General features: G+C 52.5%; 1 protein-coding gene across 6 annotated transcripts in view; it reads left to right on the top strand.

Moving 5' to 3' along the window:
- Nfatc1 (nuclear factor of activated T-cells 1) overlaps positions 1-16,186 on the top strand; it is a 109,772-nt gene that overhangs the window by 64,218 nt on the left and 29,368 nt on the right. For 2 of the 6 annotated variants that reach the window (XM_087591993.1, XM_087591994.1), the window contains exons 8-10: positions 1,433-1,565; positions 14,676-15,061; positions 15,173-15,350. In XM_087591993.1, coding sequence (XP_087448119.1) covers positions 1,433-1,565; positions 14,676-15,061; positions 15,173-15,350 — 697 coding nt within the window. 6 annotated transcript variants of the gene reach the window in all.

Raw genomic sequence — 16,186 nt, 5'->3', positions numbered from 1 at the left:
TTTTAGACTCGGTAATCTTAGCTGCTACCATTGGGTGCCGCGCTGTGCATAGGCAGCAGGGCCATCTGCAGTCCCCTTCAGTGTCCTAAAGACCACCACACCCTTCACCTGACTGAACTCAAGCGTTACAGGCAGACTACTCAAAGCTGGACACAGCCCAGGCCTGAGTTACTACAGTTTTTGGGCTGCTTCCTGCCAAGGTGGGCTGTAGGCTCTATCATCCACCCTTTCCCTGCCCCTCCTCCACCCTTGTCTCTTCCAACAGTGAAGGTAGGAGCGACAGCTGCAGCAGGCGTGTCCTGAGGGATGGAGCCCAGGGGACTGAGCCCAGGGGACAGAGCCCAGAGGGTACCTAAGCTAGTCTTGCCCTGGTGCTGGTGTCAGCGCCAGGCTCTCTGTAATAAAAGAGGCTGGAGTTGAGGTTCTTCTGGTTTCTGTTTCTGTTTCTAATGCTGGGGCCTTATTATTAACATAACTCAATAAAGTTTGTTACCATTGATTTACAACCACTATAACACGCTACGGTTAATTACTTTAACAAAAGAAATGGCACCATGGATTTTCTGACACATTCCTCCCCCCGGCCTGTTAAACTAAAATCACACGATGAAAGAAACAGGATGAAGAACCTTATGGATTTGAAATCCCCAGCAGAAATCAGACCTAGCGTTCAGAAGTTCTGACCTCCATCCTGGTGGCTACACCATGCTGGGGGCGGGCACAGTCCTCACTTGGGTGTTCCCACTCAGTTCCAAGTAATCGCAGCTTGCATTTTCGTTTGCCCTTGAAAGAGCATGTAAAAATAAATAAATAAACTTACATGTTTCTGTTTAAAAAAAAGAGGGGCGGGGACAGCGGTCACCTCAAACTGCCCTGTTCTATCTGTTCTCAACTGCTCCACTGCCCTGAGCTGAGATCTGTTTTGTCTTCATGATGAGGAAATTAGGAATTCTGGTGGGACACCATGACCATTGTCACAGTGCTGCACTGGACACTGTCCGCAAGGAATTCCACCGTGTGTAACTAAGAAGTGCCTACTATAAGTAGGTTGAATGCAGTTTTTTTGTCTAAAGGTCATGGGGCCTTAGATGTTGGGGCAGGAGTCGGCCTTGAAGTCTGCTTGGTCAGTAGCTGTGAGGCAGCTCCACTCTATGCCCGTTAAGGTTCTCTCCTTTTGCATTAGTTCCACCACGAGGGTCTCCCAGCCTCTAGCCACATGAGAATTCAGTGTGTCCCCTCCCTGAGGAGCGAGCGCACACTACCTACAGCCAATTCCTGATCAGACACGTGAGCAGGTCACACACAGAAGTCACCATCCGAGGCCCTCTCGGTTGGCCAGAGACAGCTGTTTGAGTGGACAGTGCTACCTCGGGACAAAGCATCCCTGGTCTGTGAGGTCCTGACTGCTTCTTCTTTGCTGTTTTCCCACCAGAATTCCCTGGTGCTGGAGATACCACCTTTCCGCAACCAGAGAATAACCAGCCCGGTCCAAGTCAGCTTCTATGTCTGCAACGGGAAGCGGAAGAGAAGCCAGTACCAGCATTTCACGTACCTTCCTGCCAATGGTAACTCTGTCTTTCTAACCTTAAGCTCTGAAAGTGAGCGGAGAGGAGGCTTTTACTGAGCCGGATGTTGTTATAAAACAAAACAAAACAAAACAAAACAAAAAAACGCAACAGTGTGGCTCCTTCACACCACGTGATAGCCCTATTCACAAGACCAAGTCGCCCACCCCCTCAAAGAGAAGGGAGCGAAGCTGGGTGTGTTTTCCTGTGACTGGTGCATGCTGGGGTAATCGCTTGCTAGCCTTTTGCAAAGACGCGGGCGGGCAGCGGAGCAGCTCTGCCCGCACTCAGGGGCTGATGTGGTCTGGGTCTATATCTAACCTCTGTGAGTCTTTGGGCTAGAACAAAAGTATTTGTTAGAGCAGTTTTATAAGTAGCTTCAAAAAGAAGCCTGCCGTGGTCATTGGGGAACATACATGGCTTTGTCCTCATGGTGATGGTTCCACACAGCATGCTGTGTGTCTCCACTGAATAATGCCATCCCCTGGTGACCTGAGACTCTCAGATGGGAAGTTCTTCTGCTCTAGTTTTACTCATTTGGGGAACGACTTCTTCATTCAGAAATGATCAGCTCACCTTTTCAACTTTCTAGGGTGTTTTATTTAAGAAAATACCTTTTGTAACTGCACAACCTCCCCCACCCGAAGCTTGTAGAAAGGTGTGTCTTGGGCATCCAGGGTTTCCTGTGTGGCACAGGCCATTCTCCTGTGGCAGGATGTGTGCACGGAGAGCAGAGTGGGTTGTTATCCTGAGTTCTATTGTATTTTCGGTAAGCTCGGCTATGTCAACAACCTTTTTAAATCGCTGCTTTTTTTTTCCCTTAAAAACTTAAGATACTCATATAACTTAAGAGGGAAATTGTACAATAAACACTCGTGAAAGCAGCCACATTGCTATCTTAGTGAAATCAAGTGGGTTTTTGTTGTTGTTACTCTTTTGGTTTGTTTTTGTTTTGTAAGGTTTGAGAGGTTTTTGGTTTTTTTTCCTTTTAAGTTTAAAGGCATTTGCAACAGGTTAGGCAGCAAAGAAAATTGGTATTAAAATTCTGAAACCAACTATCTTATCAGGAAGGCCCTAGAAATGCCCTTCAAAACTGGGACAATAATTTGGTTACATTCTCATACAAGGGCATCAGTATAAGCAACCGTCAGTGCTGTGGGTGACCCCAGAACAGCTGCCCATCCCCCTATCCTGCTTCTGTTCTGGAGTTTTATTTCACAAGTCGTGAAATAATATACAATCTTTCTTACAAATATTTGGGTTTTTTTTTTTTTTTTTTTTTTTTTTTTGCAAGTGCATTGATCGTATCCTCCCTGTACTTCAAGCATGGTTGATCTAAGATTTTTATAAGGTCTAAACTTCGTAAAGGAAAAAAAAAAAACATTTCCTAAAACAATGTGGAAATATTGTGAAGAGCAATTTCCGGTTGTTGTATGCACATTTGAGTCCTTGATGAAGGTTTCATAGGGCGCTCAGTTTTCGTAAAGAGCACTGTGTCGGAGGGGTTGTGGTGCAGGCGTCCTGTGAGGCCCCAGGGCCTGGTGGCTGCGTATGCCACTGCCTCCCACGCTGCCCTCCCTCGGCGATGCAGTGCAAGCATGCCAGCCGCTCCACAGTTGTTTGCACCAGTCTGCCTCCCACAGTCCACATAGCCTCTTGCTGGAACCTCCCATCATGCTTATGTGCGACGCAGGTCTCCCTCAGCCCTTCCGGGTTCACGCATTTGGGCCTGACCCCTCTTCAGCCCTTTCATCCTGGTGCCCTGACTCTTGCCTCCAACTCCAAGATGGCTGCCGGCCACCAGCGTGGTCCCGGGGAACCAACCGCGTTTCCCCACCATTAGACTGTGAGCTCCTTCGGAGGGACCTTGGCCACCGTAGGGTTGAATCCCAGCATTATTCACTGCCTGATGCCTGGCTGGCTACCAACATGTGTTGTTGTTGTTGTTTCTTAAAATAAATAAACATGCAGATGGAGAACGCCCGCTCCCGTGTCCCGTGTTCTGTCTGGTGCTCTCCCTCCGTGCTCCGTGGCTTCTGTTGCTCTGGCCTGTATCTCTGAGAACACTGATGCTTGACGAGTGGCTGTATTCCTAGCTCCCGTGTTCTCAGATCACTGTCTTTTAGTCCTGGAGGCTTTCCAGGGCACACGAGTGGCTCTCAATTTATCTAGCTCCATGATCCTTCAGTTTTTCTCCTTAGACACTGGCTGTAAAGTTACAAGACTCCCTCCTGAGTCTTTCTGTATTGTTAAGTGGGTTTTAGATATACTTGTATTTCACATATTATGACCACCATGGACCCAGGTTCTTAGGGTTATCAATTATGCTGTGTTTGAGAAAGTAGGAATAAATCCTTTTAAACCCTTCCTGTGAAGTTCATTTTTATCTATAGATATATACAATGGAGAGCTGCATCAGACTCCTCTTCTCCCTTACCCTTGTGAAAGGGCCCCGTTCTTGCACAAAACTGTCCCTTATCCAAGTTTCAGGGCATTGGAAGCCAAGTGTTCAAGTTATTCTGCTGTGTATAAGGCAGGAGAGATGCCGGTTTTATGTACTCCGTTGTCACCGTAGCTGTGTCCTGTCACCTGGTTGACCACCTTAGGCCATCCTTCTTTCTTACTCTCAGCTAACTGTGATGGTGGTCAGGTGGCAGGAGAATAGGGCAAGTGGTTGGGACCCCTGTGTTCCCCTGGGTACTGGTGTCTTTGACTCGTGGTCTGTGGTGACCCTGGAAGGGCAGCTTGGCCTCCTTCCCTCCTCCTGGTGTGTGTCTAACAGGGAAAGTTTCCACTTGAATGAAAGGCAACGTGAACAGACGGTACACATCTCACTGGAAACCCTGCAGCGGGCCCTGTGGGTCTCTGGGATAGTCATCAGGCACAGATGCTAAAAGCACCTGCAAACTGAGAAGAGACTTCAGAGTGCCCAGACCCAGCCAGGGAGGGCCTCCCTGGCTTCCCGAGACTCAAGACTGTAGTATCTTCCTCACTGAGCTGTGGGGGCTGGGACGGACATCATCATGAGATGAGAGTTATGCCAGGAATGTCTAGGTCAGAGCCCTGATTCCAACATGTCAATTATAATTCCAGAACAGTGAATGGGTACGGGGATGTCTCCTGTGTGGGTTCCTCAGACTAGCTCTTGCCCCCTGTCATTTGCAGCTGGAACTGGTACTGCTCACAGGTGCAGGGGTCCTTAAAAAGAGAAGAGACTCGATTTATTGTAAAAACACACCCTGAAGTCAGTGTTTCTGTACAATGAGAAAACAAATCACAATAAACTGTAGGATTCTGAGATTCTGTCAGTTTGTCTGAACCTGTTTTAGCTAGTTGGGAGTCCCCTGGCCTTCCTGAGTCCAGGAACACCTACCCCCACCCCTGGCCCCACCCCTAGCACTGGGTACCTATGTGACAACAGAGGCTTACCTGGTGACAGAGACCAGTACATGACTGCAGGACAGGAAGGTTCAGTGGGACCAATGTCAGTCAAGCAACCCCCTGAGTAGACAAGGCCCACAAGGACAGGTCAGCCCCAAGGCCAGGAGTCCATGAGCCTCTAACACACCCCCCCTCCCCAGACGCACTTCTTTCCGTGGACTATGGGATGGAGCCATGAATGAGGGATTTGGAGAATAAGGAAGGGTTCTTGAACCCTTCCTGATCCTTAGCAAGTGTATCTAAGATACATTTCCATCTCAGAGAAATGAGAGGTTGAACCACTAGAATCTGGAATCCCAGAGACTTGTGTAGACTTGAGCAGAAGACCTGGGCCCTGCATAGAAGCAAAGCCTCTATCTTATAATGGATCCCTGGGCATCATGGGCTCTGAAGCTCAGTCACTGCCCTGACCACAACTCTACTGAAAAGACCAGGCCTCTACTTGTAACTGCCTGCGTCCAGAGACCATGATGGTATTGCAATATTGTGCAGAGCCTATGGCTGTCTGCCTGAGCACCCTTACCTATTCTATGAGAAGCCTGGGGCGGGAGAGACAGGGCCTGAGGGCTGCCCCACCCAAGGGCATTGTATGGAGAGATCACGGAACATAGTGGTCTGTTGGGATTAAAGTCAGGGCAGTTTCTCCCACTTGCCGCCATTCAACCTGAGCCTTTCCTTCCTCAGAGAGCCCATAAAGGCTTCAAACAGCAGGATCTCGATGTGGCATGTCATGTGACATGAAAAGTGGTGTTAATTCTAGGGACCCTGCTTCTGGATTTTCTTCCCAAAAGCTAATGGAGTCCTCCTGGAGAGAGCAGAGGTCAGGTTGGGCCAAGGAGAGCTGTCTCTGGCTCCTGGAGCTGCAGACGGTATCCGCCTTCAGCTTCCAATGACCTCAACAACCAATGGCCATTGTAGCTGTGTGCCCCCATGTTCAAATGACGCCGGTCAGTAGACATTCCAGAGGATGGCCAAGGACTACCTAGACCTCTGGATCAAGGAGTCCTGGCCCCTTAAACTCTCAAATCCATCTCTAGGGAGGAGGGAGTCTGTAACGCTTGCCCTCTGCACCATGAGGAAGACTAGGCATCAGTAGAAACCATTTCTGGCGCTGAGAGACGCAAACCTGTGAAGCATATGATGTACCCATGTGTGTGCACACACTGTGTGTTTCACATAAGGAGGGAGATGAAGGGTAGAAGGTTGCCTGGGAGATGATTGACAAGAGAGAGAAAACCAACCATGTGGCACCTGGAGTGCCCGCAGAGGACAGCTGTGGCCGCAATGTTTGGGCCAGGCTGAGGAACCACAGGATAGAAAACCTGCCATTTACAAGGGCCTGAGAGGGAGGCCGAGGGCTGCCTTGTGGAGGGATCACAGAACACAATAGGCCATTAGGATGAAGGGCAGGAAGGTAGTTTTGTTTAGAAATCTAAGGGCCATGTGCCACCAAAAACAAACAGAAGTATGAGTCAGAGTGAGCAGAACACCCAAGGAGGCTGAGCTCTGAGGAGGCAAGCATGGGCAGGAGGGTGGGCAGGAGTAGATAGCTCTGCCTGTGATCTGCCAATAGGACACATGCCACACGCTGCCACCTGGAGAGTGCTTTCAGGTCCCTGACTGCCCCACCCAGCTCTGTCCCATGTACTATGGCAGCCCCAGAGTCCCAGCTGCTGGAGGGAGAGCTCCAGACAAACCACAAAGACCAGCTTCAGCAGCCAGTGGATAGGACGTCGCTGATGGTGTCGTCGGCGTGTACGGCCTTCGGTGCCACCCGATGCCGTCAAGAGTAAATGTTTATCGCTCTCCATCTGGATGTGTCCCAGCTGGTTTGTTTGGGCTGTGGGCTAACGTGCACAGGCAGCAAGGCCATTCCCTTCCTTCTCTGGGTCAGGGCCTGCTTCATCGTGGGTAGTTAGGACCTTGTGGCGTGACTGACCTCTGTGCTCGCTTTGATACTTCTGGAAAGGGGATATTCCCAAATCTCAGCTGCCCGCCGACCGATGAAAAGACCTAGCGAGGTCCTGTATAGAAGGCCTGAGCCCCCAGCAGGCTAAGCTTTTGCCCTTCAGGATTTTGTATTCTGCCAGAGCATACCTCCACAGAGTCCTCCCGCTGCACCAAACACATCGCTTTGTAGATGCTCCAGGTCTAAGCTACCCAGGAGACAGTCGTTCTGCTCCCAAGTACCGGGGAAGCTGAGAACCACACACCTGCACAGTCACCCTGCACACTGAATGGCGGGTGTGCCCTTCCACCCGCAGGCTCACACGTCCTGTAGGATCTGAGGACACTCGCGGGAAGATGTGGGAAGCCTTTGTGGCCTGGGTGTGTGGCTCTATGTGTTCTTAGCCCCTGGCTTCTCTTGCCTCTGACTTGTCATCGCTGGCTATCTGGGTTGACCGTGAAGCTTAGGCTTTCATGTCGCTCTGCCATGAAGACAATCCGACTTCTGTTTTATAGGAGCTTTAGGCTTTGGACAAAACCTCTTCTGTCCAGCCCTGGGAACAGCTGGTAAAATAATTCAAGCCACAACACTTGAGTTTACTTGAAAATGCAAGCGTAGAGCAATAGGACACAGACAGAAGACATTCTCACTTGTACTGAGCATACTTCCCGTGAAGACCGCGGGAAGGCTTGGGGTCACTCAGTGTCCACATCTGCCTGACAGCTTTCACTGTGGACAAGAAAGGGGACCAATAAGGGTGCTAACCACCTGCTCCATGACAATGACAAGATGCCATTGGCTGGCTAAACAGTCACCAGCAACCCTAACCGAGACCTAAAAGCCCCAACTCCAATTGTCCTCTTGGGGATTAGTACTTCAGCATGAGTCTTAGGGGTACCTCCCATCTTCTCCGTATACACAGCTTAGGAAGTAAGGTACAGGCTGCCGTTGATGGGTACCCAGATGTCTGGTAAAGCAGGCTGCATACCCACATCTCTGCCTCAAAATCCTTACACAGATCCTACTGTCTCAGAGCTGGTGAAGCCTAGGCTGTAGGAATGAATTAACCTGCTGGTCGCACGTTGGTCACACGGGCTCTATCATGTATCGTGTATGAGGACGATGTATTTGCATGCGTCTGTGAGTGAGGGCTGCCCACTTGGTAGGCAGGGGTCCTCTTCAGACTTAGGTCTGAGCTGGGCAAGGATGCTTACACAGAAACCCAACCAAAGCACCATCTACACAACTGTGTGGTTTCTCTTCGTGCACCCATGCTTCGTTCGTGTGTCAGATGCTGGGGGATTGGAGGCACAGGTGTCAGACGTCAGTGGAACTTGGCTGGCAAGGTTGCTCAGTTGTTTATTTTATTACTATTATTTTTTAGCGAGTTGTCATAATTTCCCCACCAAAAATAAAATGGTTGGGTGTCTGAGGTGCTGATAGCTGGTGGGTCCTTGAGCCGATACCCCTGAATGCTGCACTTAAAATGGGAACCGTTCTGTCTGTCTGCACGAAGTTCCACGGGATGTTTGACTGATCCCAGGCGAAGAAGACCAGGGCAGTCTGCATGGCTCTGGTCCACAGTAGACACATTCAGGCTCCTTCAAGCCATGGCGCATGGCCTGTGTATTATCAGGCATCACAAGAGGGAATAAAAGACATAGCCACATTACTCCAGGAGAGAGCCACCTTGTTCCACTTGCCACACTTAGAGGAGGGTCACTCTCCACCCTGCTCCCTGTTCTGGGAGTCAAACCTAGGCTGTCCTGTACCCTAAGCAAGCACTCTTAACTGCTGAGCCACATTCCAGCCCGGATGGGAGGTTATGGGAGCCAGCGTGAGTCTCTGTGGCTGAGGCTTATTAGATTCCTCTCAGGAAGATGGACACTTAATCCAGATGGGAACTGGCCTTGCCTATCTTTCTCACCTAGGTGGTCAGACTTAAGCTTCGGGGCCAAGCCGTGAACGGGTCCTCGTGAGGACCTTCTGGCTGTTCCTCTCTATTCCATCCAGTGGGTGCTTGTGAAACATACACCCAAATTCCTGGTTAGGATGTAGGTGGTAGGAGTCAGTTGTCTACCAGCCAGCTTGGATGCAGGGCAGCAGAGGGAGCTGGGACAGCTAGACAGAACTGGCTACTTCTAGACTCACACTGTAGATGGCTTCAGAAGTGCCTGTGGCAGACAGAAAAGGGTGGGATCTCCCAGGAGCCTTCTGTGTGTCTATACATATAGCCCCAGGCCCAGTAGGTGCTCAGTATAGACTTGATCCTTAGCACACTGGAGAGGGCCTCAAATCTGAGCCACAGAGACCCTGGCTCTCACCTGGACCTTGTACACACAGCAGGCAGCCTTTGAAGAGTGCCTGTAAGACGTTTTAGAAGTATAGCAGCCCAGAAAGAGCTTCCCAGCCTGACCTTGAAGGAGAAGTGCAGAGGTGAAACTCTGTGAGGCCTAGGAGTGGAGCATCAGACAAACACACCCCGCCCAGTGGCTCACAGATGAAAGCCTGCTGGCCGCATCGGGAGGCATCCTCAACCTGGTATTGCCATAGGAACAGAAAGCTATTTGCTAGTCTCAACTATTCGACTAGTCTCAAGCCTAGAGTAAAGGAGTGCTCTATAAGGCACCTTGGTCCATAGACCATCACTGCAGGGGCACAGGAATTGGGACTGAGAAGGAGCCTTCCCCATCACAACTGAGCATATGTTATTGACGGTGTCGTTCATAGTTGGCAGGAGAAATCCTGGAGGCCCAGTGAGTCCCAACCTGGGACACAAACTTTGAGGCGACTCCAGGTCAAACCCCTCAGCCGCCCTGAGACTCTGTCGGGAGTGGGCTCACCACACCAGCCCCCGCATGCGACAGTCCTTTCATGCCCCGCAAGGCGCCAGGGTGTACAGGTTGCTGGACTACAGTGGATGCTGTGGCTGTCAGGTGCACACAGTGTCGGGCATGCACGATGACACACATCTCCCACGGCCACACAGACCCAGCATTGTGCTGTGCTGGGTGTGAGGGACCAGTCACAGCAGGAACCAGCAGCCCACCTTCTTCATGAGGGCATCCTTTGTCTCTGACAGCTGGCCCGAAAGACCGTCATTAATCCCTTATGTGCTTGCTTTCCATAATAAACTCTATATTATAAACTCACGGCTCTGCTAATGCGATGTTTTCAGTGCGCCATTCCATAGCACGGTAGTGAGCTCTGCTACACTGGATCCCCTTCCCTGCCCCCCAGCCAGCCTAGCTCGGAGACATTGCGTCACACTCCTGCTACCCTCTGGCGCAGGAGACAGACCAGCGCCTGGGGCTTCTGTGGAGCACACGTCCCACTTCCTGACTAGTAGGAAACAAGAGGCCCCCATCCTACAAGGCTCTCAGCTCCACAGGAGAAACGCAGACACAGGCAGCCTTGAGATGTATAGCCCTAGGGTTTCTGCGGACACTGTGAGGGGCGGTACATAACCTCAATTGAGGAGGCACGTATGGGGAACCTCAGAGAAGGGCCATCAGAATCTGACTCTTGGATCGCTCCTCTGCCAGCGGGACAGGTCATTCTGTCTCCAAGAAGTCCTCAGCTGGGCTGAGTGACCATCCAATGACCAGGGGCCTCTGTCTTTGAGTGTGGTCCAGATGTGTCCATCGGGGATGGACACCTGTGTCAAGTGTGGTGCTGTGACAGGGTCCCCTGGACAGGAAGCAGAGGCTTGCCACCTCGGGGTCAGCTGATGGCAGGAGACATACACTGTGTCTTCATTCCCTTCGTGCTGACCTATGTGACACTGCCCCCCCAAACATTGAGCTCTGTAGGTGAGGACCTGAGCATAAAACAGTGTCATTGGGATGACAACGTTCAAGTCTCCATCCCCATCCACCCAATCAAACAGGCTGCATTGCCCAGAGTGGCAGTGAGGTGATTCTCGAGTGGAGTTGCTGTCCCTGTCTCAGAGAACCAGGCAGAAGGAGGCAGAGGACAGAGTGGAAAGTGGCAGCCAGTGCACAACCAGGACTGCACAGGGTCTACCCCAAACCCCAATCCTGGTTCACTTTGCACCTCCGGAGGTAGAAACATGGGAGTCCAACTTAGACTGTTGGGACTCATGTCCTCGTGAACGTGCAGGCCTTTCTTGCACTCATTTTGCCCAGGCGACCGTTCAAATGACAGGAAGAATGAGATGGTCAGCCAGATGCTGAGCCAATGCAGGGGGCCAGGGTGTTTTAAACAGGTCCTAGCAGCAGAGTCTACAGGGCTCCCCAAAGCAGCCACCACACCCACTCCCTGCCTGGCCTCTGGATTGCTGGCCCAGGTCCAGCCAGGGCTCCAAGTCCCTGCCCCTGTGTGGCAGGTAAATTACATTCTCTGGCATTTACTGGGCAGCTGTGTTTGGGACCGTGCCTTTCATGTCATGCTGGGTAGTTGGGGCTGGGTTTTACAGATCTTCTAGGCTGTGTTATGGGAGGCTTGCATTGGCCTTGGGACCTGGCTGAGAACCCAGTGCTGTGAACAGAGCAGCTCGGTCTGAGCATAATTCACCTTCCAGTCATACACCTTAAAAGCAAATCGCAAGCTCTGAAAATGACTAGTGTCGTTTAGAACGGAACCTCCACATACAGATACTCGCTTTGAATGGAGCAGCTCGTACCTGGGATCCTTCTGGCTGGCGTAGTTTTGTTCTTAGCGATGTCAGTGCCTAGTTCAGGCCAGACCTGTGATCCTCAGAAACTGGCTGGACAGGGTTCTGCCCCAGGTGCCTCTCAGGGTCTGACTTCTACAGAGTTCTTGCCAATTCTAGATTTACAACGCGGTTGAGCCAGCTGGACTGACACCGAGTGGGGGTCGTTTCCGAAGCGTGGCTTACCCCCACAGAGCTGTCTAGACGGGCTTGTGCCTGCAGCCGAGTTAATACCTGTAGAATACATTTCAGTGTAAGCTGCAGAACCCAGATGGCGGGGGTTGGGGGGGGGGTGGCTTCCCTCTCCTCAGCAGCTCCTGGGAGATACAGTCCTCAGGAAGGGTGGGGCCCACAGCTGATCTCACATAGTCAACTTTCTAATGTCAGAGGGATGGGTCTCCCTTCCTTCTGGCTTCGTTAAATGCCAATGTCGACCGTCCTTCTTGTTATTAGCAGGACCTCCCATCCCACAAAGCAGTCTGGGGACCTGGCCAGAAAGGAGCCTGATGCCTGTCTGTACCTATGACTCCCGTGGCTTAGGCAAGAGGACAGATAGGGTGGCTGGGTGGACTGAACTAGGTCTTCACTGGGAGGCTTTCCTGGGAAGCGCTGTGTGTGAGGAGGATTTGCCTTGGGGGCCCTATTCCTGGTCGTTTCCTTTGGCACCATGGCTCCAGAGGAGACAATGACTGTCGGGGCTGTGGACTCAGCTGCTACAGATGGGGAGCACCATGGGGAGGACTTGGGAGGAGCCATTCCAGATCCTGCACTGGTCAAGTCGCCAAGTGCCCGTCTATAGGCAACCGGGAGCTGGAAGCACGACAACCTCAATGTGTGTTTGGCCTTCTTATGTGACTAGGTCCACTCCCCTGTCCACAACTGCCTCCCTCCTTGACACCCAGGAGAGTCTTGGAGGTCAGCCCTAGGGTCCAGGCAGGTGGACCTTTCTAGACCTTGTTGGGAGGCAACCGTTAAAGCACACTGCCAGGGACCTACGTCCCACCTCTGTGGCATCTGACTCACGGGAAACACTGGTGGCCCATGGACGACAGCCTCCCATTCTCTCCCACGACCACCTGATGAGACGTGTGCAGCGTCTCTGGCGTGAATCCAGCACAAACAACCTGGTTTCCAGAGCCGTGATGGGCGCCCATGAGCAGGGGATCCACAGCCTCTCTTGGGGAGGGGTGGGGATGGGGTCCTGAAGCACCACACGAAGATCAGTTCTCCGTTAGCCCTTGTCCTTGGCTCACCTGCTTCAAGTCACTTGAACGAGCCACCGTGGGGTCATCCTGGAGCCTCATCTTGGGTCACCTGGACCTGCATGCAAGGTGGACAGTGAAGGAAATTACTACTTCAGCCAAGAGCGGCTTCTGGGCTGAGTACAAGGATCTCGAGCTGTCATCCTCTGTCGGGACGTCTGTCGGCTTCTTCTGAGACTCAGACGCCCCAGAGCCTGCCTCACCCACTCGAGCCAGGAGAAATCTTAGGATGAATGAAAAATGGGACAAGGGAAATGGCAGCAGTCAACAGCGCTGTTGTCTCCTGCGGCCCCAGAGGCCGAGCCACTGGTGGGGGGTGGTCATGTGACCTACCACCTCAGAGGTGAGGAGAGGGCCCACGGAGCAGCAAGCTGCAACTTTTCCCCATCCCAAGTCTGGGGCAGAAGGAACTCCAGGCCTACAGTGGGGGCCGCTCATTGCGAGCGACTGCCCTCCCCAGGAAGCTCCCGGTGGAGCCAGTCTTCAGAAGAGGTTCCACGTCCGTGGCTCACAGCCGCTGGTGGCGCGGGGGCCTGGTCCTGATGAGAAACAGACGCACATTCCTGCTGGCTCAGACCAGAGCTAAAGATTTTTCCTCAACATGCAGATATGCTTTCATTTATTCGTGGAGGAGCTGGGCCTCCCTCTGTGACATGTGTGTTTGTACGTGGAGTGTGTGTGTGTGTGTGTGTGTGTGTGTGTGTGTGTGTGTGTGTGCCTCCGAAAGAGGCCTTAATGGTTGGGCAGTCCCTCACGTGGCTGACCCGCTGCCAAACCCACCCGTGCGTAGCGTGTGAAGAGGAGAGAGACGTGTTAGAGAAATCTGAATGCTTTCATGCACGTGGTTCACGCAGTACTGTGCTGCTGAGGGTCACCAGCAAACTACCTCAGCCACCCGGATGGTCTCTGAGGAGAGAGAGACAGACTAGCATGAAAACAGAGGCCAGGAAGTCCATGGGGGAGAGTAGGGTCCCAGGGTCTACTGGGCACCTCTTCCTCTGCGTATGACACTCTTGTCATCCAAACTCTCTTGTTGTAACTGAGTCCCTAAGCAGAAGCTTGGAGTCTGCTCTGCCCACAGCCTGGGGCTAGTTCCAGGCCACAGAGGCTACATCTTCTCTGTGTCTCTTCCCTGCACTGGGGGCCTTCTTGTTAAAAATGGAGAGGGAGATCTGGGAGGCCCTGTTTGGGGCTGTGGGTCTCCTGGGGCTGCCTGGTCTCCTGGCGCAGGCTGCAGAGTCCTTACTTGGGTGTGTGAGACAGGAGGGATACGCAGTGACACGGTGCAGTGTGCTTGCCCACAGAAAGGTGTCTGTCCTTCTATGTCAGTGCGTCCTGCCTTCTCTGCCATCTCAGGTGGTCATTCACCTCTGGATCCTCACTGAAGCCGAGCCAAGACAACGCATGCTCAGTGTCCACATTAGCGGCGCTCACGAGAGCCGCCAGTAGCAGTGTTACAGCAATACCTCCGAGCTGAAGTTTTCACTTTGATTGCTACAAATCCACAGGCCCTCAGGCCCAAAGCTCCTACTGTCGTTTGCAAATAGGTTTTTATAGCACGCTAGTGCTGGGGGAGATTCCAAGGAAAATAGTCCTCTTCGTATTAGAACCAGCTGTGACTTTCTCAGCCAGTGACGCACCCTGTTTTTAATTGGGTGGGAGAACCGAGAGAGACAGAGGGGCTCAGTCAGAACGCTGTTTGTTTTGCATGGGGTATCCTAGCCACAGCCTAGCCTGCCCATCTGCAACTCATGTTTATTTAACTTTTTCTTTCCTCCTCACAGTTCCAATTATAAAGACAGAACCCACGGACGACTTTGAGCCAGCTCTGACCTGTGGACCAATGAGCCAGGGACTTAGCCCTCTGCCGAGGCCTTACTATAGCCAACAACTCACCGCGCCTCCTGACCCTGGCTCCTGCCTTGTGGCCGGCTTTGCCCCCTGCTCACAGAGGAACACGCTGATGCCCACGTCTCCCAATGCAAGCCCAAAGCTCCACGACCTTTCCTCTCCCGCCTACGCCAAGGGCCTCGCCAACCCAGGCCACAGTGGTCACCTTGGACTTCAGCCACCAGCTTCAGAGGCCCCCACCATGCAGGAATTGCCGAGACCCATGGCCGTCCAGCCCAACTCGCCTGAGCAGCCCACATCCGTCAGGCTACAGCCGCAGGTGAGTCCACATCTGAACAGTAGCTGTCCCCTTGGTCTCCAACAAGTGCTCTATCCCAACAGCCCCTCCTCTCCACTTCCACCTGCTGCCCACGAGCCAACCTGCTTACAGCCCTCAGCTCTCCCTCCTGATGTGGGCCACCGGCAGCAACAACCGCAGAAGGTTCACAGAAATGAATCTCCGTCCATACTGCCAGAGGTGTGTGAGGACAGTGACCATAACTTGGCCCCTGTTCCTGTAGTGATCAAGCAAGAGCCTGAGGAATTGGACCAGTTGTACCTGGATGATGGTAAGTGCCCACAGTTGAGCAAGTGTGCGCACAGCCATTGAGTTTGGGAAGGAAGGGAGACGTGGGTGGAAGACGGTTCCCAAGCTGTGCCATGCAGAACCGTCTCCAGCCAGCAGGCTGCACGGCAGCCAGCCGTTCTGCCCTGGTGATCTTCGTAAGCCTCACCGCCTGAGCCAGGTTGGCTCAAACTCGGTTCTCTGACACTTGGTGTCAAGAAGTAAAGCAAATGACGGCCCACGTCAACCTCCGGTAGTCACAACAGAAAAGGCCTCCCCGAGAGAGTGTGGCCTTTGTGGTTCGAGCACCTACAAGTGCTTCTCTAAGAGAGAGAAGTCTCTAAGTCGACACTTGGTTCAGGGGGCAGTGGTACTGTAAGGTGGCCATGTACAGATGTTCAAATGGGACGGCAGTGTCAGGAGCCGAGCAGACGGGAGTGATGCCAAGGGGCCTCTCTCCACTATGGCTTTTGTCCCTCCAGGAAAGTACAGCTTGCTCTGAGCAGCGGCAGACATGAATGTCGTGTGTCTAGCTATGCCGAGACTGCTTGTGGTTCAGAGCACAGACTCTCTGAACCCTAACATTCCTCCACAATGACCAGGTGTGCCTTTGCTGTGTGCCTCATGGGTTTGTTACTCCTGGACACCTTGCTGCCCCTACTGAGTAACAAGCGTCTCCCTGACCACATGACTGCCACAGTGGCCAGGCATGTGACTGAAGACCAAGAGTACTGCCCACCAGGAATAGGTTCTGTGGTGTTTTCCGGCTTGCTAGGGTCGGTTGGTTGGTTGGTCGGTTGATTGGTTGGTTAGTTGGTTGACTGGCTGTGGGAGTTGGGG

This window comes from Rattus norvegicus, chromosome 18 (assembly GCF_021556685.1).
Source record: "Rattus norvegicus strain SHRSP/BbbUtx chromosome 18, alternate assembly SHRSP_T2T, whole genome shotgun sequence".
Lineage (NCBI taxonomy): Eukaryota > Metazoa > Chordata > Mammalia > Rodentia > Muridae > Rattus > Rattus norvegicus.
The sequence above is the reverse complement of the archived record's forward strand: the minus strand, read 5'-3'. Positions and strand labels throughout refer to the sequence as shown.